We start from the raw sequence: 25311 nt of genomic DNA, 5'->3' as shown, positions 1-25311 counted from the left end.
CTAGATCCTCCTGGGCTCTCTGCCTCCGGTCTCTGAGCAGATGTCCAAGGTGGGCCAGCTCCCTGGTCTCATCCAGAGTCTCTCAGGGCCAGGCCCCAGGCCCCAGGCCCCAGGCTAGGTGCCCTCCGTGTGGGAGCTGGACAAGGAAGGCTGCACACACAGGGCTGTTTCTGGCATAGCCACGCTCGACACTGTTAAAGCCCTCCTAATCCGTGTTATTTTCTTCTAATCCCTCCCCAACCTGCTCTGGCCCACGTGCCACCCTGCAGGTCCTTTAGTCCCAAGCCGGAGCCCGTGCTGAGCCCCAGGCATGAGGAAGCCAAGCATCTGCTTCAGCGAGCCCGCATGAAGGCCAGGACCCGGCCCGTCCGTGCCAGCCACGATATTGTGCCCACCCTTGCCCAGGGCAGCCGGTGAGTGGGGCCCGGCTCAGACTGGCCTGGGAGGGCTGTGGCAGAAGAAGAGATGGGATCCAGCCATAATGCCGCTGCTCACTCCTCCCTCCTGTCTGTGTGTGAGTTTTTCCTGTGTCAGGCATTGCTTTCATTCTAGTCAGTCAGCACACCTTCATTGAGGGCCTGCCCGTGTTCTGTTATGGAACATAATCCGAGCTCCCTGGAGGACAGAGGTCACAGTCTCCAGGGAAAAAGACGGGCACACGGATCAATACGGTTCCGTGGGCGGTGGTGTAGGAGAGGAAAGATGCGTGTGCAGGGCAGGAAGCCTACTGTAACTCCGCTGGAAAGGACAGGGGAGGCTCTGGAGGGTGTGGCTTGTAAGTTGGGGCTTGAAGGAGACGTAGATATTCAGATGAGGGCAGATGAGGGAGGCAGGGGTGAGCATCCCGGGGGCAAAAACTGAGCAGAAGCACCATGCTCAGGAGTTTGGCCAGGCTGGAGCCTGAGGACATGCTGGGGGGTGCACGGTGTGAAGGCCAGAAGGCTCGGTGGAGGCCAGTCATGGAGGCCTCCAGGCCTGCTGAACAGTTTGGATGCCTCCCGTAATAGCTAGGAGCCACCAAAGGATCTGAGGCAGGTGGGTAGCACCATCACATTTGCATTTCAGGAAAGCTGGTCTGACTGCAGGCATGGGTTGGATCTGGGGACTCGGGAGCAGTGAGGAGGCTGCACCGTGATCCTGGTGAGCAGGGATGGGGGCAGGGTGTGGAGGTGAGAGATTGCCAGGACACAGAGCAAGCAGGCTTAATGAGGCAGCAGAGAAGCGGTTAAGACTCTGGAACCAGACCACTGAATTCCGGCTCTGCCACTTACTAGCTGTGTGCTCTTAGGGGAGTCTGTGTGCCTCAGTTTCCTCATCTGCAAAATGGGAATCATACGAGTGCCTATCCTAACAGGGTTGTTGTGAGGGTTATGTGAGTTAATATATGTAAAGTGTTTAGAACAGCACCCAGCATATAGTGAGTACGATACGAGTGTTACCTCTGACTGTTAATCATTTAATCAACTGGATGAGGGGAGCATGAGAAGGGGAGGCATCCAGGATGCAGCCCAGGGTTCTGACTTGGTGTCTGGAGGTGTGGTGGGTCCTTGGCCGAGAGGTGAAGCCTAGGTGCAGGATCAGGCTTTGGAGGGGTTGCCCATAGAACACCCACTGGAGATGCTTATCAGGCAGTTGGATACAGGAGCCGCAGAGGAGAGAAGTCAGAACTGCGGATTTGGGCATTACCCTGATTTCACGATGCTGGAGCTATGAGGGAGGCTGAGCTCATCAGGGATGAAGAGATGGGAAAAGTACAAGTTCAAGGACGTTCAGACCAGCATTCCACATATGTGGCTACTCCTTGCATGACATCCCATCCCCGTCATTGTGCCTGTTCCGTGTACAGTGCATCCCAAGCAGTCACTTACATGTGGCATTTGCTGGTGCAGCTGGCCTGCGATGAGGCCGCCAGCCTGTGCCAAAGTGCCCCAGGCCCCAGCAGGACCACGGCACAGGGGGCACTAGACGCAGCGAGGATTCTCAGCGGAACTGGATCGCGTGCTCTTTGAGGGGATGCTGAGCCCTCTCGTTAAAGGCTGAGTACCTTCCTGGCACCTTTGAGATGACTGCAGCAGGAGCAGAAGGCTGCAGCCTGCCTCTGTGTTCAGTGTCACTGTGACCCCTGGGAGAGGGGCTCAGGAGACCCTAAATCCTGGCAAGATGTACCAAACAGGCTACTCTCTATCTCCACATTTTGTACCTTGTCTCCCTCTGGCTGGAGGACACTAGTTAGGAATGGGAGTGGCTCCTCTGAAGCATCCTAACTGTTCTACTCTGCATGTATATGAGGCCCAGAGCCTTAGACTTCCATGGAAACCTCCGGTTCCACTTTCTTTAGGTACTTAGGTGGAGTTGGGGAGCCTCAAAACAGGCAAGACTATCTGCAAAACAGACTGGATGGTGTAAATGTACTTTGGACACTTCCTCTTCCCCACATCACGTCAGCATCTCACGACCACCCCAGTCACTAAGCTTAAAGTAGGTTCCCCTTTCACCAGGCTCTTCTCCAGCAGCAGAAATGCTACTGAAATGCAAGGTGACCCACTTTAGCAGCTGCTGTGTCCAGAAAAGAATTACTTTGACTTGGCAGCACTGGTGAATCCTCAGAGGGTATAGCTGAAAAATCAATGCCAGATGGCTTGCTGCAAATGCTTCTAAAGGGTACGCTTGTCAGATCGCCCTGGAGAGACATGCTGAGCTAACTTGGAGGTGCCACACAGGCCTGGGGCCTCATTAGATGCAGGAGCCCCTCATGCACCCCCCGAGCCCAGAGGCATCACTCCTTCCAAAGAGCAGGCCGATGAAAAATGATGGAAGAGTGGGGCAGGCAGAGCAGTCTCCAGAAGGTCTTCTTTATCTCGGGTCTAGCTGGAGGTAGCTGGGGCAATCCTGAACAGACTGGCTTTTCCAGGAGGTGAAGAGGTAGAAAGCAGCAGCCGCATTTTCTGGAAGCAAATCAGTGTAGAAATTGAGCAGCTCTTGGAAGCACAACCTCTTGCCATTTGGGGGACAGGAACACCTATGTTGGTGTTCCTAATCCCAGGAGGGCAGAACACATGAGCAAGAGGCAGGGCCTGGGAAGGTGACACCGTAAGTGCTGTTGTCCTATGTCAGGTAGTGGCCACGTAGGACCACATGGAGCTTGTGTGGTTAGGACAGCATTGTCGTAGAAAGTGACCTTCCCAAGGAGGCCGTTCAGCCCCAGAGTCTGCGCAGACAGAATCCTCTCCGAGAGGGATGGTTGAGGCATCTGCTGTGCCTAATATTGAGAAGCTCGGCAGGTATGGTGTTTGCTTGCTGCTCTAGTGCCTTATTCGCTCGGTACTTGTCTCCAGAATCTTCACCGTACATTTATGCACTGGTCCCAGCACTACTGGTGGAGACCTCTGGGATTCAGTCACTGAGTTGAAGGAAGCTTATGTGATTAAGGTCTCCTGCATCTCTCCATTTCTTCTTTTAGAACAAAAATATTGTTTGTACCTTTTGCATGAATTCCAGGATGGCTCGATTCTCCAGCTTGAATGTAAAAGTTAAGGTTGGTAATGTGGCTGACAGGACCTGGACTTCCTTATTAGATTAGGAATGTACTGCCTCGAAAGCTGAGCTTTATTTTTCCCTCCTCAGAAAGTATAGCCCACATCCTGTCAGCAGAGCAGGGCATCGCCCTCTGGGGCTTGGAGGGGGTTGTTGTGTCTAAGCCCGTGTACTGAATCTCCCAGTGGGCCTTTCCTCCACCGGCTGGGCCTGGCTGACCAGGGCATCCTGCCTGTGCAGCAGGGGCAGAGCCTCTGCTCAGTGGGGCTCCTCTTGTTTCTGGCGGGTGAGGTGATGCTGTTTCTCTGCCTAGAGCCTTCCTTTACTGGGCAAAAATGCTCTGGAGAGCTGACCCAGGAACCCCACAAGGACAGTGAGCCCACCAGAGTGATTATCTCACAGCCCCTTCTGAGATCCTGACAGGCTCAAGAGATGCAGGTGCAGATGGGGTCCTAGGTGGCAAGGGCACTGCAGTGCTTCACAGTCACTTAAAGAGAATTGTCACAAGCAGGGGGATCAGAGGGACTTCCCCAGCCATGCTGAGACAAGCAGAGAGACACTGTACCCTCCTCACCAGGGGCGAGCCTACTCAGGAGCTGTACATCTCAGCCACAAATCCCTCTCCAAATGCAAGCCCACGGTATGACTTTTGGGAGCCCTAGGCACTCTTGCCTTTGTGGGCTCCTTCCTCCACAAACAAAGTTAAAAATTGTATTTTATGACCATGCTGGCTTAAAGGTGAATATATTAATATTACATCTGAGAATGTTTTCTTTGATTTAAAAGTGCATTTATTTATTCTCTTTTGACATTAAAAGAACCTAACACATTTTCATGGGCCCTGGAAGAATCGTGGCTCCCACGTACTGCGGCTCTTGGGCCTAGTGATAAGATGGCCTTGTGTGCCTATGGGTTTCAGAAAACAGGATGACTGACAATGCCTCAGTATTCCTCAGAGCAGCCCTTTCAAGCATAGCATCTGCTCAGATCTCAAAGCAGGCAGACCCACTTGCTTCGCAGTAGTTCTTTTAAAAAAAATTCTCCTGGAGGAGCACCCATTGGGAAATGCTGGAGTCAGGAGTGGTGGCAGGTGTGCAGTCCCCCACTGCCCACTGCATCCCAGGGCAGGGTAAACACCTAGTGAACACCTCGTGTCAGGCTCCAGGAAGGCCCCCAGAGCTTGCACTGTGGCACTCTTCAGCTGCCTGACTTAAGAAGTACTCACCCCACTCCTTGGTGTGAATCGGGACCTAGGGTACAATGCAGTATGACACAGCAGGACCTTGGCTCTAGCTTTATTCCACCGGCTCAGCAGTCACGGTTGGGTGAGCACCAGCCCCTCTCCTGGTGTGAGCAGAGGCCTGGGGTCCAAGATTTGAGGTTGTAGTGATCTGACATGGCATAGGTGAGTGAGTGCCTTAAGCTCTCAGCCCTAGCTGGTTGCCACGGAGCTTTGCAGGGAATCAGTCTTGGACAATTTAACTCTGACCTCTCATTCTATCCCATGACCCCCAAGGGTAGCCTCTATACATCATAGTCCACACCATCTGCGATCCAGATCATTCCAACCCATCAGGGCTATGAGACTAGTCAGTGGCTTGGCTATCGCGGCAGCCAGGGAGGGGGATGATTAGGAATGGCCAGTGACACCCTCAGAGCCCAGGCGAACACATGTTCACCTAAGTCAGACAGGCAAGGCCATTTATCCATACAGAAAGCACAGCCTGGAAGAACACTCTGTCCAGTCCAGTCAATGCCATGTATAGTTAGAGAAATCAACCCGTTCAGTGGCTGCTCTCCCCACTGGTTGGCATGTTTTAACAGTAGTTGTTAAACATGGATGTTTTCGTCCTGCTAGTGTCTGAACACTTTTCCTTTTAATTGCATACCACATCTGTCTTTCTGTTGCAGCTGTGAATTTGGTGAGGAAGGAACTCACATTAAGGCAGCCTTTTTGAGAGCATTGGCATCCTTCCTCCAGAAGCATCCAATTAGAGGAAGGATTAGTAAATCAACCAATCACTCACATACATTTCATTTATAAGAAGTTGGAGTGTCAAGACAGGCTTGAACAAAATGTGCTAGGAATAGGGTATAGTTAGGGAAGCCTTTGTAGGCGCTCTGAGGACTGAAAGCAGTAACGTAATACATAAAGTATGCCGGCATAGATAACTGTCTACATGGGTGCTCTTCTCGGTAATTGGAAAGAAGTAGCAGGTCTCTAAAATCCTGCTAGAATCTAGAATCAGCACGATGTGTGTTTATATATGGAGAGAAAAATTTATTTAAAAAAAATTGGCTCATGGTATCATGGAAGCTTTTTAAGTCCAAAGTCGGTAGGGTAGGCTGTCAGGCTTGAGACCCAGGCAAGAGTTGCAGCTCAAATCCAAAGGCAGTCAGCTGGCAGAATTCCTTCTTGCTCAGAGGAGATCAGTCTTTGTTCTATTAAGACCTTCAACTGATTGGATGAGGCCCATCAAACCATGGAGGGTGATCAGCGTTATTTGAAGTCCACCAGTTTAAATATTAATCTTATCCAAAAAAACATCTTCACAAAAACATCAAGAATAGTGTTTGATCAAGTATAATAATGTTTGACCATGGCCCAGCCCAGCTGACACATCAAATTAACCACCACACATGGTCTCTGTACACAGGTAAGATTTAATACCTAGGAACCAAATGCAGTCAGGTTAAGAAGAAACATTCCAGGAGACAGGGGCAGGAGGGTTGCATGAGGTAGCTGGGGTGGAGGCCTTACAAGTGGGTGGTGGGGGACAGAGCTGGAGAGGAAGGCAGAGAGGAATGTGGAGGGCCTGTATTTTTACCCCAAAGACTGTGAACTTGATCCCGTGTCCACCTTGAGAGATGGTGTGATGAAGCTTTGCTCCAGGAGGACCAATGAATAAGAGGCCACTGCAGGGGTCCAACGTGAGTGACAAAGAAGTGAGAAATGTCAGAAATGATGTGAATCCCAGCCACTCAGCAGTAGATTGGTGGGGAGGTGCTGCTGCGAAAGGAAGGGAGGAGCCTTGTCTCTACTTAGGTGGTCTCTGATGGGAAATGACCTGTAGGCCTGGGTCCTTTTGCACAGGGGTCTGAACCTCAGGTTGCCTGGCTCTAAGAGGCCCAGTGCGAGATTTGTGCAGGTATTTTCTTGAGCTGAGCAGGACTTGACCACCAGCCACAGTGTCTCCCAGACCAAAGGTTGAGGTCTCTTCTTAGCACAGTAATTGTCATCACAGCTTTTCGGGGCAAGCATGTATGTGAGGGCCTGGGGAGGGGCAGGTACAGGAGGGGGTGTTGGAACAGACAAGGTGGAGAGACCAAGAAGAAACACCAGTGTCCCTCTGTCTAAATTTTGTCCAAGCAAGATGATTAGGATCCCTGAGTAGATACTTTTGAGAGCAGGAATGTTTAGAAACACTGACTGCAGGTCCTACACAGTCTCCATGGAGACTTGAAGTATGCTCTTCCCATTAAACCTTTATGAAAAATACAGCATTGCCACAATGCATCACAATTCACCAGATGCCCATGATGGCCAGGCTCACTTCTCCTAAACACACACACACACACACACACACACACATACACGCACACGCACGAGGACTTCGGTATCATCCTTCTGTACAATCCTGAGTTTAACAGTGTTTCATCTTAACTCAGGCTGAGCCAGGCAGCAGAGGGAGAGCCAAACGTGCAGACGGTTGTGTTCACTTTGCTTAGCGCTGTGTTCAGGAGCAGGATGCACCTGTAAGCTGCTCTGCTTTGCTGCCCGACTCCGGAGGAGCCTGACTGGGGGCAACTTTGGGTTGTAGTTCCACTGAGCACAGTGGGAGACTGTACCCCAGGGTGGAGCGGGGCTGGTGGGTGCCCAGCGGGGAGTCTGTACCTTCCTCCCCTCTTTCTGCCCGTGACCTGTCTCCTCCCGCCTCCCCATCAGAGATGGGTGGAAAAGCCCAGCCTTGGACCCGAGGATGACCCTTGCCTGCAGAGACAACCTCCAGAACGGGAACACGAGTGACTCCTCCAGCGGGGAGTCCAGCAGCGGGCAGTGGCCGAAGCGGGCCGCCTCGCCGTCCCACGTCCGCTTTGAGGATGAATCAGCCCGCGACGCCGAGTCCCGCTACCTCGAGCGGCTGCAGCAGCGTCAGCGCCAGGTGCTGAGCACCACGCTGCAGCCGGCGGACCAGGGCCCCCTGCGCTCCAAGCCCGACCTCGCCGACTACGTCCACGGGGGCTGCCGGCGCCAGGACGCGGGCGCAGGGTCTCTCCACCCGCTGCTGGGCGGGCTGGAGCCCCGGGGCCTTCCCGCGCCGCCGCCCGCTCAGGGCAGCGAAAGGAGGTGCCGAGCCTGCGGCCACAGCATCGCCCCCGACCCGAGGGTCCTCCGGGAGCGCGAAGCCGCCTGCGGGGTGGAGGGAGCGTTGGTGCAGCCCCGCAGCCCTCGGGGCCTGGGCGGCCCCCTCCGGCTCTTCCCTGCCGAGCCCAGACTCCACACCGAGTGGATCCGGGAGACGCACATCGGGGGCCAGGCGCGCCCCGAGGAGGTAGACTCGGCCCTGGACAGCACGGACACCTCCGACAGCTGCAGGACCGACAGTGAGGAGGCCGGGACCTCCCAGCCCAGTAGGGTCCGCGGCAGCAGCCCCCGTCTGCGGGCCTCCAGGCCTCGGGGAGGCCACAGGTGGTTCCAAAAGGCTGAAACGGGGCCGCTCCGGAGCCCCCAGGCCCCACACTACCTGCCTGGGCTGGAGCTAGTGGAGGTGTTGGATGAGGTGACAGAAGGCATGGGACAGACGCCTGAGGGGACTTTGCTCCCCAGAGAAGATGCTTTCTCTAAGCCTCTTGTCCAGGACTCTAAGAGGGTTTCCCTGGGGTCCCAGCCTGGACCAGGGCTGGAAAATCACTGGGCTCAGCCCGTGGATTCCCGGACAGCCTATGCCATCGCCTCTTCCATGAAGGTGGGCTCCTCGGGGCCAGGCAGACAAGCCCAGGTTGTGGACAGCCAAGAGTCTCTGGGAACTGACTCCCCGAATCAGAGCCACACAGAGCCCTCTGCCCCCCACCAGGCCCAGCAGCCAACTGCTTCCCTCTCCCCCGAAGGCTGGGTGCCGACCCCTCCCTCTTCAAAGAAAACCACCTCCCCTGTGTCTCACAGGAAGGCAGCCCTGGCTGGACTTCGCAGGCCGGGTGACCAGGGAGAGCCTATGGACACCTCCGTGCCTTCTTCCAGAAGCGTAGTTCCCAGGGCCTGTGAGCTCACCCGGCCGCAGCCCCAGCCCCGCAGCCCCTGTGTCACGCACCCCCTGCGGGCCCCGTCCACCGGTCACTGCAACAACAGCACGCCCCAGGGGCTGCAGGAGCCCTGGGGAGGAGCCATCCTCGCGGGCAGTGGGGAGAAGGGCACCTACAGCCAGAAGCCTGCAGTACCGCCGGAGGACCACGGAGATGGTAAGGGATTCCCCTGGGGCTAGGGCGGCCCTAGACCAGAGGCCACAGGCTGGGTCTGTGGCCCACCAGGCACTCCGAGTCTTCACTTACTGTTCATCTTCATAGATGACACACCCAGGCACCGTTCCTATAGCAGCCCCGAGGAGCCCCCAGAGCCGCAGCGAATGTTGGGGAAGCTGGCGGGGTCCGTGGGCTGGTACAGGATTCCACATCAGCCTGGAGGCGGATTAGCCAGCTCACCCTGGGGGCGGCGGTAGTGGGAGCCCTGAGGTGTGTACAGGAGCTCCAAGCTCTGTGGCTGCCAGAGGCCTGGGCTTTAAGGGAATTTTGCTACCAACAGAGCAGGAAGAAGCAGCAGCTCCAGGATTTACTAAGAGCAGCAAACGCCAAATAATCACACGGCTAAGGTCCTTCTGCTTGAAGGTCGTCCTTTCATTCATTCACTCATTCATTCAGTATTGACTGAACACCTGCTACAGGCCAGGCGCCATCCTAGGCCCTGTGGGGGATGCATAAATGAAGTAATTCAGCAGGAATCCAGCCCTCGAGGCCTGGATGTGGCCCCAGCCCCATGTGGCGAAGCAGACGGGCCGTCTGGGTGCCCAGTGGGCAGAGCTCCTACAAACAGTGCTGGGGTCGTTCTCTGGTGCCCGAGCCCTCCTAGATCCCCGAGCCTGCTGGGCAGGCTGTTAGGTTTCAGCAGCAAAGGCTGCTGAAAGATAGAGGGTATCGCCTCTGCCCTTGGAAGGGGTCTTCATATCATGGGCAAATCCTGAGCATTGGCGGCCCTTGGGCTGTGATCCCCGATGTTGTGATCTGTGGTGAGCAGCTCAGCCGCTCACTCTTAGGCAGAGATAACAGGCCCGACGTACACAGCCTTGCCTTCCCGTGCCCGCGCCTCTGGCAGCCCTGGGGCTGTGATGGCTCGGGGGGTAGGGGGGGAACCAGGGCTTGGAAACAGAGTGGAGGAGAAGAGGGCAGAGAGGCGACAGGCCTCACTGACCTTATTGCGCATGTGGATGCCGAGCGCCCCCCTGCCCTGCCCCGGTGTGCCGGCCACACGCTCCACTACATGCGGGGAGCAAACACTCTCCCTCTCCCTCCCTTGCTCACACGAACCTTGAGGAAGCAGGCCCCACCCTGAGTTCCCGCCTGCCCTGTGCTGAGGTGTGGTTTTCTTCTGTCGGGCGGGCTCTAGGCTGGCTGCTGGCTGCCCCTACCCACTTCCTACGGGGCGTTTATTCTGAGAGATGCAGACCTTTCTGGGCAGCCTGGCCTTCACCTGCTCGAGACCTGGAGCAGAGGGCCAGGTGAGGCTCCTCCTCTCATTAGCCAGGAGGTCCTGGGCTCCTCCTCTGTAACCTGAGAAGAATGATAGGACCCATCTAGGAACCCATGAAATAGTCTCTGTAGGGCATTTAACTCTTTGTCTAGAACTTCACACGTGCTCCAAAAACGGTGGCTATCGTTTAGCTGTTAGATGTCACAGCCAGCAAGGTTGCGGCTTTTGTCCCAGGAATACAAAATCCGCCTCCCCACCCCAACTATCTCTTGATACAGAAGGGACACGGCTTATCACAAGCAGCCCTTCATTTCACAGATGTTTATTTCTCATCTGCTGTGCACGAGGTGCTGTGCTGGGGGTGATGGGGTTCAGCAGGAAATAATACCCCTCCCTGCTTGGCATGTGTCTCACCACTGCCTCCACTGCTCTCGTGGGGCTCCCACTTCTCTCCATCTTCCTCTGGCTCTCCTGCCTTTGTCGTTGGGTTGGGAACGTCTGCCCCCTGCCCCCTGCCCATGACCCATGGGGATGGATCAGTGACACAGGAGGGATGCTGTGGCTGTTGCAGGAGGACTCCAGGGCTGTCTCGCCTCAGCAGCTGTTGGCACCATCAGCTCCATGGGCATCACCTTCTCCCCGGCCTCAGAGGAGACAGAGTCCGGCCAGGAACCAGAGGGCGGCCTGCAGAGGACAGAGCCAAGTTCTGTAGGGCATGTGTCATCCCGGTGAGTGACAGGAGCAACAGCCCTGATGCAGGAGGTGGGGGATTAGGGCGCTGGGTGGGGAAGGAGACCCCCTGGAGTGGCAGCGTGATAAGCTGATTACTCCCCATCCTCGGGGGACTCCTAGACTAGGTGCAAGCGTGGCACCCCAGCACTCCTTTGCCAGCCCCGTTCAGTCTAGTGTATGTGGTTATTCGCTCGTACTTTCATTGAATGCTCTGAAGCTCCAGGCACTGTGCTAGGCACAGCTGTGCAGACAGTCCCAGCCCTCGAGGTGCACCCAGGATGAGCTCTCCGTCTGAGAGGACTTGCTCCTGACTCTGGGCTGGGAAACAGCCCGGCACTCATGTTTCCATGCTCTCCTCCAGCACTGAGGGTCTGAGTCCTTGCTCTGGGGCCTCAGAGCCTTGGTGAGCTGGTCCTCTGGCCGGGCCTTCTCTTCTCCACTACGCACCATTCCTGGTGACATGTAGCCCAAGGCTTCACATGCCACTGAAGCCAGATCTCCAGCCCCGTGTGCTCCCTAGAACTCCAGAGTCGTGTATCCAGCTCCCCCGACATCTCCGCTGGGATGCCTGAAAGGCCTAGTGGAAGTCTCAATCACTCTCGACAAAAGCTGCTTCCCCGGGTCCTCCTCCCGGCAAACACACAGCACATGGCCATCCACACAGGTGGCTCCTGCAGCCACCTGGACGGCATTTCTCCTGGTCTCGGTGCATTCCTTCTTCCTGTACAAATCTAATGGTCCCTACCTGCTCTCTGCCTTCCCTCTCGCCCCTGCAGTTCCTTCTCCATACCGCAGTCCAAGGTGTCTTTTTAAAACCTTAATTAAATGGTATCATTTCTCCTGCTGAAACCCCCCAATGGTTTTTCCTCTCATTTGGAGTAGAATTCAAACCCCTTACCTTGGCTAATAGCACTCAGTGTAATCCGGCCTCGGCCCACCTGTCTGACCCCATCTGACCCCTCTTTCCCCCCTTGCTCATTATGTTGGAAGTCCTGTGGACCTGGCCCCATTATGTCCTTGAACCCACCACACACTGAGCCTCTTCCTGCCCAGAGCTGTGATTCCAGCTGTTCCCTTGCCCTGGAATTCTCACCTCCGGGCTCGACAGGACTGGCTCCTTGCTGCCGTTCAGCCCTCGGTTTAAATGTCATCTTCTCAGAGAGGCCTTCCCCGGCCACCGTGTCACTCTCCGCTTCACCCTGTTGATCGGTTGCTGGTGGGTTTTCTCCTTTGTTTACTACTCTGTTGTTTGTAAGCTCCCGAGAGTAAGGGTCTTGCCTGTCATGTTTATCACATACCCCAGTGATCTGCCAAGAAGAGGCCTAGAAGAGGTTCTGAAGAAATATTGGATGGACGGACGATTGAGTGAACCCACAGTTGAGTGTGACACCAGGGGTCTTGTCTGAGCTTCTCCCTAAAGTCTACCCAAGCAGAGCATCCTTCAGAAAACCACGCGGCCTTCCTTTCTGCAGCCTGGCTGTCACTTCATCAGTGAGGCAGTGGTGTGGGCCCATCTGGGGCACACAGGATGGGCCCTTGCCTCCTCCGGCCCTCTCCCACCCACCTCATGTCCATCTTTGCGTTTCAGAGCATTGCCAGGGGTCAGTGTGGGACCCAGCCTGCCCTCAGCTGCCCCTTCTGACAAGAACAAGAAAAGCAGCGGCAGCATCTCCTCCACCCTGGGGCTGAAAAAGTTCTTCTTGGCCCTGACAAGTCAGGGCACAAGGCCCAAGCTGGGCAAGTCCCGCAGCTACAGTGTGGAGCAGCTGCAGCCCCCTGCGCCCAGCCCGGCTTCACACACCAGCGCCCCCAAAATGAAGAGAGCCCCATCGTTACAATCCCTGCATCCGGTGAGTCCCAAGGGCCCAGCCGAGGAGTGTGTGAGGCCAGTGGGGGTGTAGCCACCATTGGAATGAAAGGTGGAAGGAGGAAAGAAGTGCTGTGGGTGCTGCCCAAGGAGCCCCAGGTAGAGAAGGGGAAGCTACTGGCGTTCCCACAGTCCATCCGTGAGCCATGGATTCCCTGGACACAGTGGGAGTGGGCAGCACCCAAGCTTCTGTCCTTCCACCCCGCTGCCTGAGCCTGGGCTCATCCTAGACCCCCGCCCTCACTCTGCCACCTCTGCCCAGTCCTGGTGTCGACTGCCTGATCGTTTTGGAACCTTTTCCATGGCCACAGCCACTCTTTAGTCTAGCACAGATCACTTCCCACCTGGATCACCTCAGCGGCCTCCTGGCGAGCATCCCTGCCCCGTCTTTCTCCATGTGGTTTTCAGAGTGGTCCTTCTAGTGTGCAAATCTGGCCTTGCCACCCCCTCGTTGAACACCTGCTGTTGGTCCCTTATCACCCCCAGGATAAAGTTCAGGTCACTCGACATTGCCAAAGGATTTCTGTGATCTGACTGCGTTCATCTCATCACTCTTCTAACACTTGACCCCATTTATCCTTGACTGCAGTTCTGTAATCAGGCCACACAGTCTGACTTTGACCCTTCACCGGAAATGCTTTTCTCTACCTGCTAATGTCTGCTCCTCCATCAACACTGAAGGCACTGCCTTCTCCAGGAAGCCACTTCCAGTCCCTCCTTGGGCTGAGCTGGGCACCTCTGCTCTGTCTTCCCTTCTCATCCTGTGCTTCCCTCCTTCACGGGACTTGTCACATAGTATTTTAACTTTTGTCTGTGTCCCCTCAGTGGAATGTGATTCCCTGCGGAGACACTACTTGATCTTTGTATTCCAAATATTTAGTATGATGATTAGTATGGTAGACATACTCAATACACAGTGAATGAATGAGTGAGTGAGTGAGTGAATGCGGGGCAGCCTGCTAAAGTCCCCCCTCCCACGTGCTAGAGGATAAACCAACAGCAAACCAACAGTAGCACCTAACTCTCAGCTATGTCTCTGGAAGTGCTGTTCTAATCCAGGTGTTTCCAGGTATTATGTCTATTCTTCTCTTCGCTGCTCCCTCCCCTGGGCAGAACGAAGCAGGCGATTGCAGTTTGGGGCACTGGAGCCTTTCATTTTTCAGGCTGAAGCAGGGAAGAGAACGCAGGCTGAATGAAAATTCCATTGGTTGTCTTGCACCCCGTACAGAATAAATATTTGCTGGATGAATGAATGGAAGACAAACAAAAGCAAAGCCATCTCAAGCTGGGGACAAAAGCCTAGAGTGGCATTGTGCTCCAGGAATTTGCTGCTTTTCTCATGAAGTTAGATTTGTCCCCAGTGTGTCTGAGCCGTGGTGCCAGGATGTATGGCCATCAAAGCTTCAATCTCTGTAAGCCCAAGGGAAATGACAGCCCATTAGTGTAGGAGAGGGGTTATGGGCAATGTAAGCCAAGTGGGCAAAGTCAGGAAGTAAGCTGGCCAAGAAAGAGTGGGAGCAAGTGCCAGGAGGACTGCGCAGCAGAAAGAATTGTTCAAGAACTGAAAAAAGAACATGAAAGAAGACTCCATCTCAGCCTGGTATATTCATGACACATCTCAGGGTGAACACCTTCCTGTTAGACTGTTGTATTGACAGGTGTGTGTGGTGAGAGGGTGGATGGCTGCTGCCCTGGCTTGGTTTTCCTTTTGCCCTTCTGAGTGGGCAGTGAGCACCTTCGCCACGTGGGCTGCTCCCACATCCTCTAGTGGCTATGGCTCTTTGACCTTTGCACCTGCATCTGGAAGGCTCCTCCCTTCTCCCCTCCCCCGTTTCCCTGGGGAATGCCTGCTTATCTTTCCATTCTGAGTTGACTTCTCCCAGAAGGCCCTCCGGAGCCCTGAGGCAAGGTCAGGGCCCCCTCTTAAGCTTCTTGATAATACATCTTCCTGAGAGCACGGATTTCCAGTGTGATAAATAATGTGTGCGGTATTTGTTTAAAAGTCGGCCTCTTCCTGCCTCCCACCGCCACCCTTGGAATAGCCTCCTCACTGGGTCAGTTTCTAGAACACAGATCTGACCTTGTAACTCTTCTGATTAACGTCACTCAGTGGCTCCTCACCAGGTCAAATAAGGTCCTTCCGGGTGTGGCCGCTTGGCTCCAGCCTATCTCCCATCACCTCTGCAGCCCAGCCACCTAGACCATGAGTATGTTCCAGAACATCCGTGCTTTCTCCCATCTCTCTCTGCATCTGCTATTTCTTCTGCCTGGAACACCCTACCTCCGTCTTCACCTGGAGAGCTCATGCTTCAGGCCCCGCCCAGGCGTCAGCTCCTCCAGTGCCCTGGAGCCTCCTGAGCTGAGTCTGTCTCTGCTTCCCTGCACAGCGTTGTCTGTGCTTCTAGCCTCACACTTACAACGTGCATTTAGGGCTTTTGACCTGTCCATGCTCACCTCACCCCCACCATGGTGCGAACTCCTTGAGGGACTTTCGTCTTGTCCATCTTTTTAATGCACAGCGTTTTAAGGTGCATACTTGATAAAATTTTTAACGTCAGCAATCATAAAAGGGATACTAAAGAATCACAAACTAAGATTTTAATTCTACAATTGTGTTTATTATTCTGTGATTGATTTCACCCTTTTTTCATAATCAAGGAAAAAATTAGATTTTCTTAATAAGTGAGATAATTAGCATTACCCTATTCAGTTTTTATTTCAGCCCCCAATTTTTTTTACTTTGAAGCTTCAAAACGCCTACATAGGCCCATCTCCTTAAGTAAGTTATGGTTATTCCTGTTAAGCACTTTGAAGTAATGACAAAAGCTTATGCCATTACTTTCTTAGCAGGCTCTCAGGTTCATGGTTGGGGTCCCCTCTCTGTCAAGCCCTTGCCAGGTGGCTTTTCTCACCTGCAATATTGGGCCTTTCCCACTAGGTGTCACCCTCTCGCCAACGTTGGAAAGCTGCCTCTTTTCAGAACCTCCATTCTCTGCTGAGTGGCAAGGTGGACCGGTCCAACCTCTACCTGGTAGGGGAGCCAGGGCATCACAATGCAGCTGACAGGTAAGAGTGGGCAAGTGGTTTAGAGCGTAAACCCAGGGCATGGACAGTGGAGTTATATGCTTCCTGCCTTAGCAGCACGGCCCGAGGGGGGGGGGTCCCTTTAAAAGAGAAAGTGAGGCTGACTACCTGTGCCTCAGTTGCCTCAGGGGTCTTGGAGCCCATTCCTCAGTGCCCTTGTCCTGTGCAACTGGACAGGAGTTGGGGTTTCTGTAGAGTTGGAAGGTTTGATTCCTCCGTCCCTCTACATTTTGAAATCAGAATGTTCAGGGAGCTTCCTTAGCCCAGCTAAAGATCTTACTGAAGATCCAGAGACATGGCCCCCAAAGAGGCCCTCGCCCTGTGACCCTGCCTAGAGAAATCCACCCTCTCTGATAAGACCTGCTAGGCTAGCTGCTCTCACCCGGGGCTCCATGGAGGAACTTCAGGGGGTCCATTAACTCCTGGAAGTTTTATGTAAAATTAAAGCTTTCAGCAGACTCTCAAGAGCGATCTCTGCACCTAAAAAGGTTAACAACCACTGCTCTTGGGGGAGGGGCTTCTGGGTCTGCAGCGGGCTCTGCGGAGCCTCAGACGGCTGTGGGAACCCGCCAGGCTCAGCCCTGGCTCGTGGCATCCACCATCTTTCAGCCAGGGAGGGGCTGGGCCCCAGTGCTGGCTCTCTTTGCCCTCACTCGCCTCCGGCCCCTCATAGGCCAGCCAAGGCACCGCCCCGGCCCTCCCTCAGCGTGGAGGACGTGAGTGCCCCGGGCCTGGCTCGCGCTGTGGGCCGCATGGTGGAGGTGTTCCCGGACGGCACGAGCCAGCTGCAGCTACAGCGCTCCCCGGAGGGCACTTTCGGCTTCTGTGTGGCCTCTGGGAATGGACGCCGGGACTCAGGTAGGCCCCCCCCCTCCCCCACTTTTCTGGCTCCAGAGCCCTGGGGCCTTGGCAAACCACTGCAGTGCCTTCTGGCTGTGGTCGTTTTCGTCTCCTGTCTTTGGCTGAACAATGAGTGAGCTCTGGACTCAGAGAGCCTCTCAGAGAAAGGACTGGAATTCTCCCCTCAAGGGGGTAGAGATGGCAGGCTTGCTCCGCTGTCCCTCTGTCCATCCTAAAATCAGAATCTTAATGCCATCTTGTCACTGGAGAGCCTGAGGGAGGTGGTTCGTGCTGGCTGCTTCTCCGGATCCCTTGGGTGTGGCTGGTGTGTTTAACTGGTTCCCTTCCTCTAGCTGTGGAGTATGTCTGGGCACGTGGACCGAGGACCGTGCCTGCCTGTCTGTGCGTCCAGGCCCCTCCCTCAGGGCTGGCTCCAGGCCCCTGGCTGGGCGGCCTGCTAGGTCTTGATTCATTACTGGCAGGACCAGGGAGGGGCTCTGAACATCCTTCTGCACTCTGGCCAGCTCTCAGCCCTGCCCCATGAATCTTTCAGGGCAAAGTGACTTCCCCAGGCCTTTCCCCAAGGTCTGTGGGTCAGAATCCATCACAGGGCAAGGGACCTTGACATATGTTTCTCAGATGAGATGAGGAAGGAAGGAAGACAGACGTGCAGGAGTGGGAAGGAGAGGAGAGTGAGGAGGAAGAAAGGGAGAGACAGACGCAGAAAGACACGCGCAAAGCTGCCCTGGCTGGGCTGTGCCGCGGAGGGTTTAGTCCTCTGCTTTGATCTCCGAGGTCAAGATGATTTAGCTGGCTGAAATCTGCCTGCTGCCAGACTTGCAGAACACAGCGAGTTCTTGCGTATGTTCCATCAGTTCTTTTTCAACAATATACGTGAGCACCTCCTAGGTGGTTGTAGATACTGGGGATAGAGCAGTAAATGGAACAGACAAAATCCTCATCCTCAGGAGTGCACGTTCTCATGAGGGAGCTAGACTGTATCTACAAATATATATATATATATATATATATATACACACACACACACACGTTTATTTATATTTTTATATATTTTATATATACATATAATGTGTTATATGTATGTCAGATGGCGAAGAGTACTAAGAAACAAACACAAATAAAGCAGGATAAGGCCCAAGGGCAGTGAGTATGGGAGTACCGGTGGGGCAGCTTTTCTGAGAAGAGACCCCTGAGCAGACAGACAGTGGAGTGAAGTGAGGGTGGGCGATGTGGTGTCTGGGGAAGTGCGTTCCAGGCAGAGGGAACAGCCAGTGCGAGGCCCTGAGGGCTGGGAATGAGCTTGGCCTGTGGGAGGAACTGCAAGGAGGTCAAGCTGGACAGAGGGGTGAAGGGGAGAGACTGAGCTGAGGGCAGAAAGGTGGGGAGACAGCTGAGCCCAGAAATGGGGGAGAGAGACTGAGCTAAGGGCAGAAGGGGCTTTCTTGCCAGTGAGACAGGAGCCACCAGGCGCTTGGAGCAGGGACTGACGTGCTCTGATTGAACACTTCAACAGGCTCACTGGCTGCTGTGTTGAGAACAGACCCTAGTGGGGTGATGGTGGAGCCAGGGAGACCAGTTTTAGGGCTATTTCAACAGTCCAGGGAAGACATGGTGGTGGCGGCTTAGACTGGGGTGGCTGTGGAGTGGTGAGAAGTGGCCGTGGTCTGGTTGACTTGAAGGTAGTTCTGACCGTTGGCTGATGGAGTTTACATGAGTGCGAGAGGAAGGGAGGATGAGTTTCTCCCCACTCTGGCCCTCAGGAGGGCGCCTGTCTCTCCTCACAGGGAGATGGCCGTTGTGAGCATATGTTGACCATTGCAAAGTGCTCCACGGCCTGTTAGCCACTCTGCCCGTTCCTCCAGCTTCCTCTCTCCTTCGGTGAGGGAGACAGGCTCTCTCAGAGAGGCAGCATGCAGGCATAGCTGGACGACAGCGTGGTTTGTACTCCAGCGCCTCCGCTGGCTGTGTGACCTTGAGCAGGTTACTTACCCACTCTGAGCCTCGGGTCTCTAATTTGTAAAATGAAGCTAATGAAACCCTACCTGGAAGAGTCATAAGGAGCATTCAGTGAGGTATATGGGAAAGCGCCTGGCCCATTTCTTCCCCTCCCTCTTCAGAAAAAGAATGTGTATTGCGGGAGTAGAACTCCAGACGGGGGCAGACATGATCTGCGTCATCTGTCAATGTGAGATCATACCCAACTGGCCATTCTACTATGACCCCCATCCTCCCCAAAAGTCCCTTTAGGCCCCTTTGCAGGCAGTGGGACCCCCTCCCCCCATCCCCTGTCATAGACTGCTGATGGGCAGGGGTCTTTAATGACCAAGAGCTTCCTGGGCTCTGGCCGGGCCCGCTCCCCAGGATGCCCCTCACCTAGTTGGTGCAGGCTCTTCCCTGTCCTGCCCAGCTGGTGCCCTGCTTCTGCCGCTGCAGTTGGCTGCTGGATGTCACGCAGAGCTCCCCTCACACATGGAACATGACTGGTGCTGGTGCCTCCTTGCCACAGGCCATGCTCCAGCAGCCAAGGGTCACTTCTCCTGGGCCTCAGAGGGGCCATGAGCTGGGGCGGGTTTGCATTCCTCACTAAAACATCAAGATGCTGGTGTTACTTGCTGGCTATCACATCTGATTCTGTACAGGCATGTGAGAACAGCAGGCTTCGCCTTCTGCTTCTAATTGAGTACAACACAGAGATCATACATCCTTAACAAAGGCCATTTCCAGCAGACGGTAAATGCCTACGATAGCAGTCTTTCTGTCATATTTGTGTCATGACTTTCAGTTGTGAAACCTACCCCAGGCATGACAGCAGTGTCTGGGCCTCCAGCTGCGTTCTTTTGGGTTTTCTCATCACTCCCGACTGGCATGTTCTGCGGTACAGCAGCCGTTTCTGCCGGCTCCACCCCTGCCCTCCTTACCTGCCTCTCCCCATGCCACCAACATGCACACAGGGCAGACAAGCTGTTAAAAGAACCCAGAAAGAAGAGGGAAAGGATAGGGCACGGGCTGAGAGAAAAGCCCTGTGCAGCCAAGATGGCCGACAGACCTTGTCAGGAGGGAGCCGGCCTTGCAGGAAGGGCTCAGCCCTGCCAAGAAGCACTGAGAGGCCGTTCCGCAGGTCAGACCAGGGAGGAGTATGTCAACAGATCGGATTTGCGACAGCCAGAGCTGCAAACCTTCAGGTGCCTCAGAGGAGGTTTCAATGCACTTTCAAACCCGAATTGCAGAGGGTGGGCTCTGAAAAGCTTGACTTCTATTGGGGCCAGAATCTCCTGCGGGGCTGAGCGGACCAGAAGATGACCTTCCACTCATCCAAGACATCTTAAAAGGCTTCCAGCTGGAGACTGGGGGACCAGACGAGATGCTCTTTCAGGTCCCTTCTAAGGAAGCTGATTTTAGGAAGAGGAAGCAGGGAGTCAGGGATGGGCAGCTGCTTAATGTTTCTAATCAGCCAGCCAAGTCCAGGCTGGGGAGCAGCGAGGGTGCTTGAGGCAACGCTAACCTGAGTGAGTCCTGCAGGGGCTGTCGCGGCATAGGGTCCCCACCCTGCAGTCCTCCTGCGGAAGGGCCTGAGCTCTGCACACCTGTGCTCACTCAGTGTGTCCGGGTGGAGGGCACCCAACTTTCCCTGGAAGAGCCTGTGCTCCCTTACTGTCAGGTGGAAGCAGCTGACGGAGAGTTTGTAAGGTTTTCAGCAGAAGTTGAGGCAAGAGGGCCTCCCTCAGCTGGACCGTCCTGAACTGTGTAGCAAGGGAGCCCAGCGCAGCTCGAGGCTTCCAGAACCTTCCAGAGCCTGCTCCACTGAGTTCCTCGAATTGAACCCCAGGAAAGGAGAAGCAGGTTCTTCCCAGGCTCACCCTACCTTAGAGACTCAGGGAATGGTCCCAGCCAGGTGGGGCCTCTTGAGGTCACTGAGGGGAGAGAGTATGTGTGAAGAAGGGAGAAGTGAGCCACGATGACTTTAAACACGCGGCCAGAATTTCTATGTTTCCTGGGCTTTTGCCCAGAAGCCTCTGAATCCTAAGTAAGGAACCGTATCCGAGGAAGACTGAGGCCAGGGCTAGTCCCAGACAATCCTGTGAAGCAAACCAGGTTTGGATTCGACCTCAGCCACGTTCGCTACTCCAGTGATACCATCCACCCCCCAGCTACTTGAGGGCAGCAGCTGGGTCTTATTTGTGAATCCCACCTAGCAGGGTGCCAGGCATGTAGTAGGTCTTTGTCTCAATTTTTCAACATTTTCCTCCCTATTTTACAATCAAAGCTTATCCCAGAAAAAGATAAGATTAGCTCATTCACACTGGGGTATACATGAATAATAACAGCTTAAAGCATCATTTGTATTAGGAGGATTTTAAAAGAGGAGACAGAGAAATGAAGTTATACCATGGAGGTGGGCACACTATCTATTTATAAGGCCAGTTGCGGTTGTGAAGTGGAACAATGAGGGAGAGTGTGTGTGCGTGTGTGTGTGTAGTGCCCTGTATGAGCACCTGCCTCCCCTCCACCCCAAACAGCATCCACCTGGGCCTTCCACAGAGCTGCATGTCCTTGATTTGGATTGCCTGTGTCAGTTCTCCTGTTCTCCTTTGCAGGGCTCTACGTGCAGGAGATGGCTGATGAGAGGACGGCCAAGCTGTACTCGGGGCTGCTGGGAGTGGGGGATGAGATCCTCGAGGTGAACGGGGCCAAGGTTGCAGGGCTGGGCTTGGCTCACATTAGGGAGCTCCTGGCCCACTCGGAGAGCTTGTCGATCCGTGTGCTGAGGCAGAGGCCTGTCCCACGGTGACCCAGAGGTGCCTTTGCCCTCACCGTCACCCCCTTGGAAACTCTGAGCCGCCCCAGGGGTGGCTGGGAATGCACTACATAAAGCTGCTTTGTCTACTGAAAATGAACATGGTGGCTCGTAACCCCTTGGGCCTCGGCAGGGCTTCTGTGACTGACCACTTTAGCAGAGGGAAGGAGCCTGTTTGTGTATGTTGTTTGAGGATGTTAATTTATGCAGAACCGGGAAAAAGATATGGGTCTTCCGCCCTGACCAGGCCTGAGGTGTTGTCAACGTCTTCCTGCACCTTTGTTGGCAGGGGGAGGAGAGAGATTCAGTGGGTCCTTCGGTTGGTCCCTGAGCATCGCCTTACCCCCAGATCCCATCCCACACTGTCAAGGGCTCCCCCAGCCCCTCCCACTCCAGAGCCAAAGAAAGTACTCGGCCATATTGGCCTTGAGCCCGCCTTTTTCAGTCTCATTTCTCCCAGCTCCCATTTGACACCTTTGCTTTTTTTTCCAGAAATGGACAAAGTGTCCTGGAGTAACAGCCTTATAGCCATTGACCATATATTCCAAACCCAAAATTAGCACGTGTGGTCTGGTGGGAGAACATCTGGGAGATGTTATCTGGTAGTCAGAATATTAGGAAGTTCTGGGAAATCTTTGTGATATAAGGTTGAAGGAACAAAATGAAACCGAGACCAATTTCAGGGAAGTGCAGCTGTGGCCAGTGGGACCGGCCAGACCAGCCCTGCCCCCCACCACAGCCTGGCCATGAGGACCTCTGTCTTCCTTCTCCTGTGACCTTGGACACGGGCTGCAGCTGGTGCCAAGCTGTCCCCAGCCACAAGCTCTCTGCCCAGACTCCCTGAGGGCAGCTGTAGGTGGGCCGCTGGCAGGGAGATGGCAGCGCACGAGCAGCAGGATGGGCTGTCCTGCCTGGGCGCGTCCACTGCCCAAAGGGTTGGGACTCTCTGGGAGTAGGTGGCTGTGTGTCAGTCTTAAATTATTAAAGAACAACGCTGAAACTTACCCTACTCTGAATTGCTAAATTCTGGGCTGGATGCTCACTTGACCTTCACTAGCCTGGCAGGGGCCTGGGGTGGAGGAGGGGGAGGGGAGGGGGAGGGAGGAAACAAGCACAGCAGTGAGCAGTGTTGGCATGCCAGAGGGGGAGGGCTGGGGAGGCCCCTGGGGTTGGGGTGACGCCAGGGTTAAGGCGGAAGCCTGCAGAGACCATCCTCTGGCTGGTGGAGGAGCCTTGGGCAAGGTGCATTTCGGAGCAGGAGACAGAATGGAGCTAAGGGGCCTCGGATAGGAGCAGTGGGGATGGGGGGGCTTGGAGTGGGCAGCCCAGGGCTTCTTTACAACTGGCTGGGTGCAGGCTGTGCTGAAAACACAACAGAATCAGGTTAGAGTGAGTGCTGCTGCACCTCTCAGCAGGCAAGGTCGCTGAAGGAGACACGTGGCCTGAGAGAAAGAGGATGGGGGAAGGGGTCAGGCAATCCTGTGGGGTGTGTGTGCAGTGAGTGTTCTCCCCTCCTCGGGCCTTATCAGCAGGAGCCAGTTAAAACCCCTCTTTACTGTCCCTGGAGGGTGGGGGGAAAGCATGGCTCCCAGAGCCCCCCAGCACTGCAGGACGGGGAGGCTGGGCTGGCCTGGGGTGGGATGAAGGGGGGTTGGGGAGGCTCTAGCAGGTGAGCAGGGGGACCAATGGAACAAGTGCTTGGGCCTTCAGGATGTGAAGAGGGTGCTGGGACACCTCAGAGAGCAGCCTGGGGCCCCCAAAGCATAGAAATAGTCCCACAGCAGAAACTACAGGAGTGGGGAAACCCTAGTGGCTCCCGTACCCCAGCTTGTGGCCTTGTGGTCATAAAACTTTGGGGAAATTTCATGTTGAAAAATGCTTCTGGGGCAAAAATCACCTCTGTTTTCTCTGTCTGGTGAGGATGACGATACCGATACCCTGCCTCAGCTGAGAAGAAATGGAAGTGGGGGTGGGGTGCTAGGGCTGGGACTGGGCAGGGAAAGGTCTCTAGGGGGTACTGAGCAGCTGCATCTGTTACATCCCAGGTGGGGGGGGGTCAGGCTCTTGACACATCTTATTTTGTCCTTAAAATAGTCCAGCCTGGGATGTCCCATTTATTGTCTTCATTTACACAGATGGAGAACCAAGTTTAGCAGCAATGGAGGCCATTCAGACCCGCACTCTGACTCAGCGCCCACTCTTCCTACTGCAGCTCGCTCCCCCCATGCCAGCAAAGGCTGGATGCAGCTCGCTCCCCCCATGCCAGAAAAGGCTGGATGGGGGGGAGGGAGGGAGGCACTCTGAGCTGTGTGTGAAGTAGACCTTCCTTGCTCTAATTCCAGAGAGGCAGAAGGCCCTCCTTCCTGGGGTAAGATGCTGGGCCCCGACTTGTGCGGGTGGGAGGGGTCTTTGGGTTCTCCAGCCTCCTGTGTGACCTTCCCCATCTGCTCTGCCTGGGGAACTACTGACCTAGAAAGCTATGTCCAGCCCTGCGTCATCCGCGCCTCCCACAGGACCATCAGAACGCTCTTACTTAGAGCCTCGTGTTAACTAGGCGCCAGGCCACATGCCAGGCAGGAGCTCAGAGAGATGAGAAAGACGGGCTCTACCTTACCAGGCCAGAGGCTAGGGGCAGATCAAGCATTCCCACCTGGCCTGGTGGGAAGTGAGAGGAAGCACCTGGTTAGCCCCGGTGGCGAGCCTAAGTGGTTAGCGGAGAGGGGCGGGGCGGGAGACGTGGGGGGGCGGGGGAAGGCAGGCTTACGCAGTGGGAGGAAGTGCGTCCACGCTGGGTTTTGTAAAACGAGGAGGAACTCACAGGAAGGTAAGGGAAAGGACGCCCAGACACGGAAAATAAACAGCATGTGTAAAGGTATGGACTTCTCCCGAGTCGGCTCTCTGCCCCTCCGGTGGCAGTGTAATGGTACGCTACGTGTCCAGACCTCGCTTCGCACAGGTAGGCACCTGACACTGCAACAACACGGTACAGAAAGTGGCACCAACTTTAACCTCAGGCGTGACGTCAAATCCTTAGGATGACGGGAGCGGGGTGGGGTGGGGTGGGATGGCAAGTTCCGAAGCCTCCAGCCGAAACCGCGGGCCCGGTGCTCGCCAGGCAGGCCTGGGAGGCCAGGGCGCTCCGACGCTGATTGGTTTTCTGTTTTTTGTTTGTTTGTTTTCCGGGGCGCCTCTTCTCGGTGGCGGAGGGGCAGGTGGGAGGCGAGAGCGCGTCTCCTTGGCAGGGTGCGGCCGGGTGCCCCTGGCGTGGGGACCGAGGTGTGTCGCGGGACAGCGACCAGGGGGCGACTGTGCGGGCTACTACCCGGCGCCCACCGCGCCCTCCCCGCGAGGCTACTTTGTTCCTCGGGTGTCGCGGGCAAGTCGGGTCGGCCGGGTGGGGCTCTGCGCCGGCCGCACCCTTCCCGCCCCTCCGCTGACCCGGAGGCCCCCGCCGCGCCGGCAGGAGGCTGGGGCGGGTCTGCGCTCCAGGCCGCCTGCCTCGGTCCGCGTCTCCGCGCCTCCGGCCGCTCGTCTTGGGGCCAGGGATGCGCCCGGACGCTGCCCCGTTGGGGACGTCCAGCCGGGCGCAGGCGCGCTCACAGCCGCAGGAGGGTTGGAGCCTGGAGTTTGACGGGGCCGGGTTGTTGGGGGTTTTACACGCCCCACACCCCGCACACCCAGGACACTTGGCTCGGCGCC

At 55.4% G+C, this 25311-nt stretch overlaps 1 protein-coding gene across 6 annotated transcripts in view; it reads left to right on the top strand.

The window, feature by feature from the left end:
* The window catches only part of KIAA1614 (KIAA1614 ortholog), a 36542-nt gene extending 13941 nt beyond the window's left edge, over positions 1-22601 (top strand). For 5 of the 6 annotated variants that reach the window (XM_030847616.2, XM_060295676.1, XM_060295687.2 and 2 more), the window contains 7 exons: positions 270-413; positions 7481-8991; positions 10845-11001; positions 12594-12855; positions 15811-15938; positions 16630-16814; positions 21413-22601. In XM_030847616.2, the coding sequence (XP_030703476.1) occupies positions 270-413; positions 7481-8991; positions 10845-11001; positions 12594-12855; positions 15811-15938; positions 16630-16814; positions 21413-21606 (2581 nt within the window). In that variant the 3' untranslated portion in view covers positions 21607-22601. Of the gene's footprint in view, positions 1-269; positions 414-7480; positions 8992-10844; positions 11002-12593; positions 12856-15810; positions 15939-16629; positions 16815-21412 lie in introns of those variants that run through there. The other variant, XR_009563360.1, reaches the window with a different exon arrangement.
* Positions 22602-25311: the final 2710 nt, after the last annotated feature.

Source organism: Globicephala melas, chromosome 1 (assembly GCF_963455315.2).
Source record: "Globicephala melas chromosome 1, mGloMel1.2, whole genome shotgun sequence".
Lineage (NCBI taxonomy): Eukaryota > Metazoa > Chordata > Mammalia > Artiodactyla > Delphinidae > Globicephala > Globicephala melas.
The sequence above is the reverse complement of the archived record's forward strand: the minus strand, read 5'-3'. Positions and strand labels throughout refer to the sequence as shown.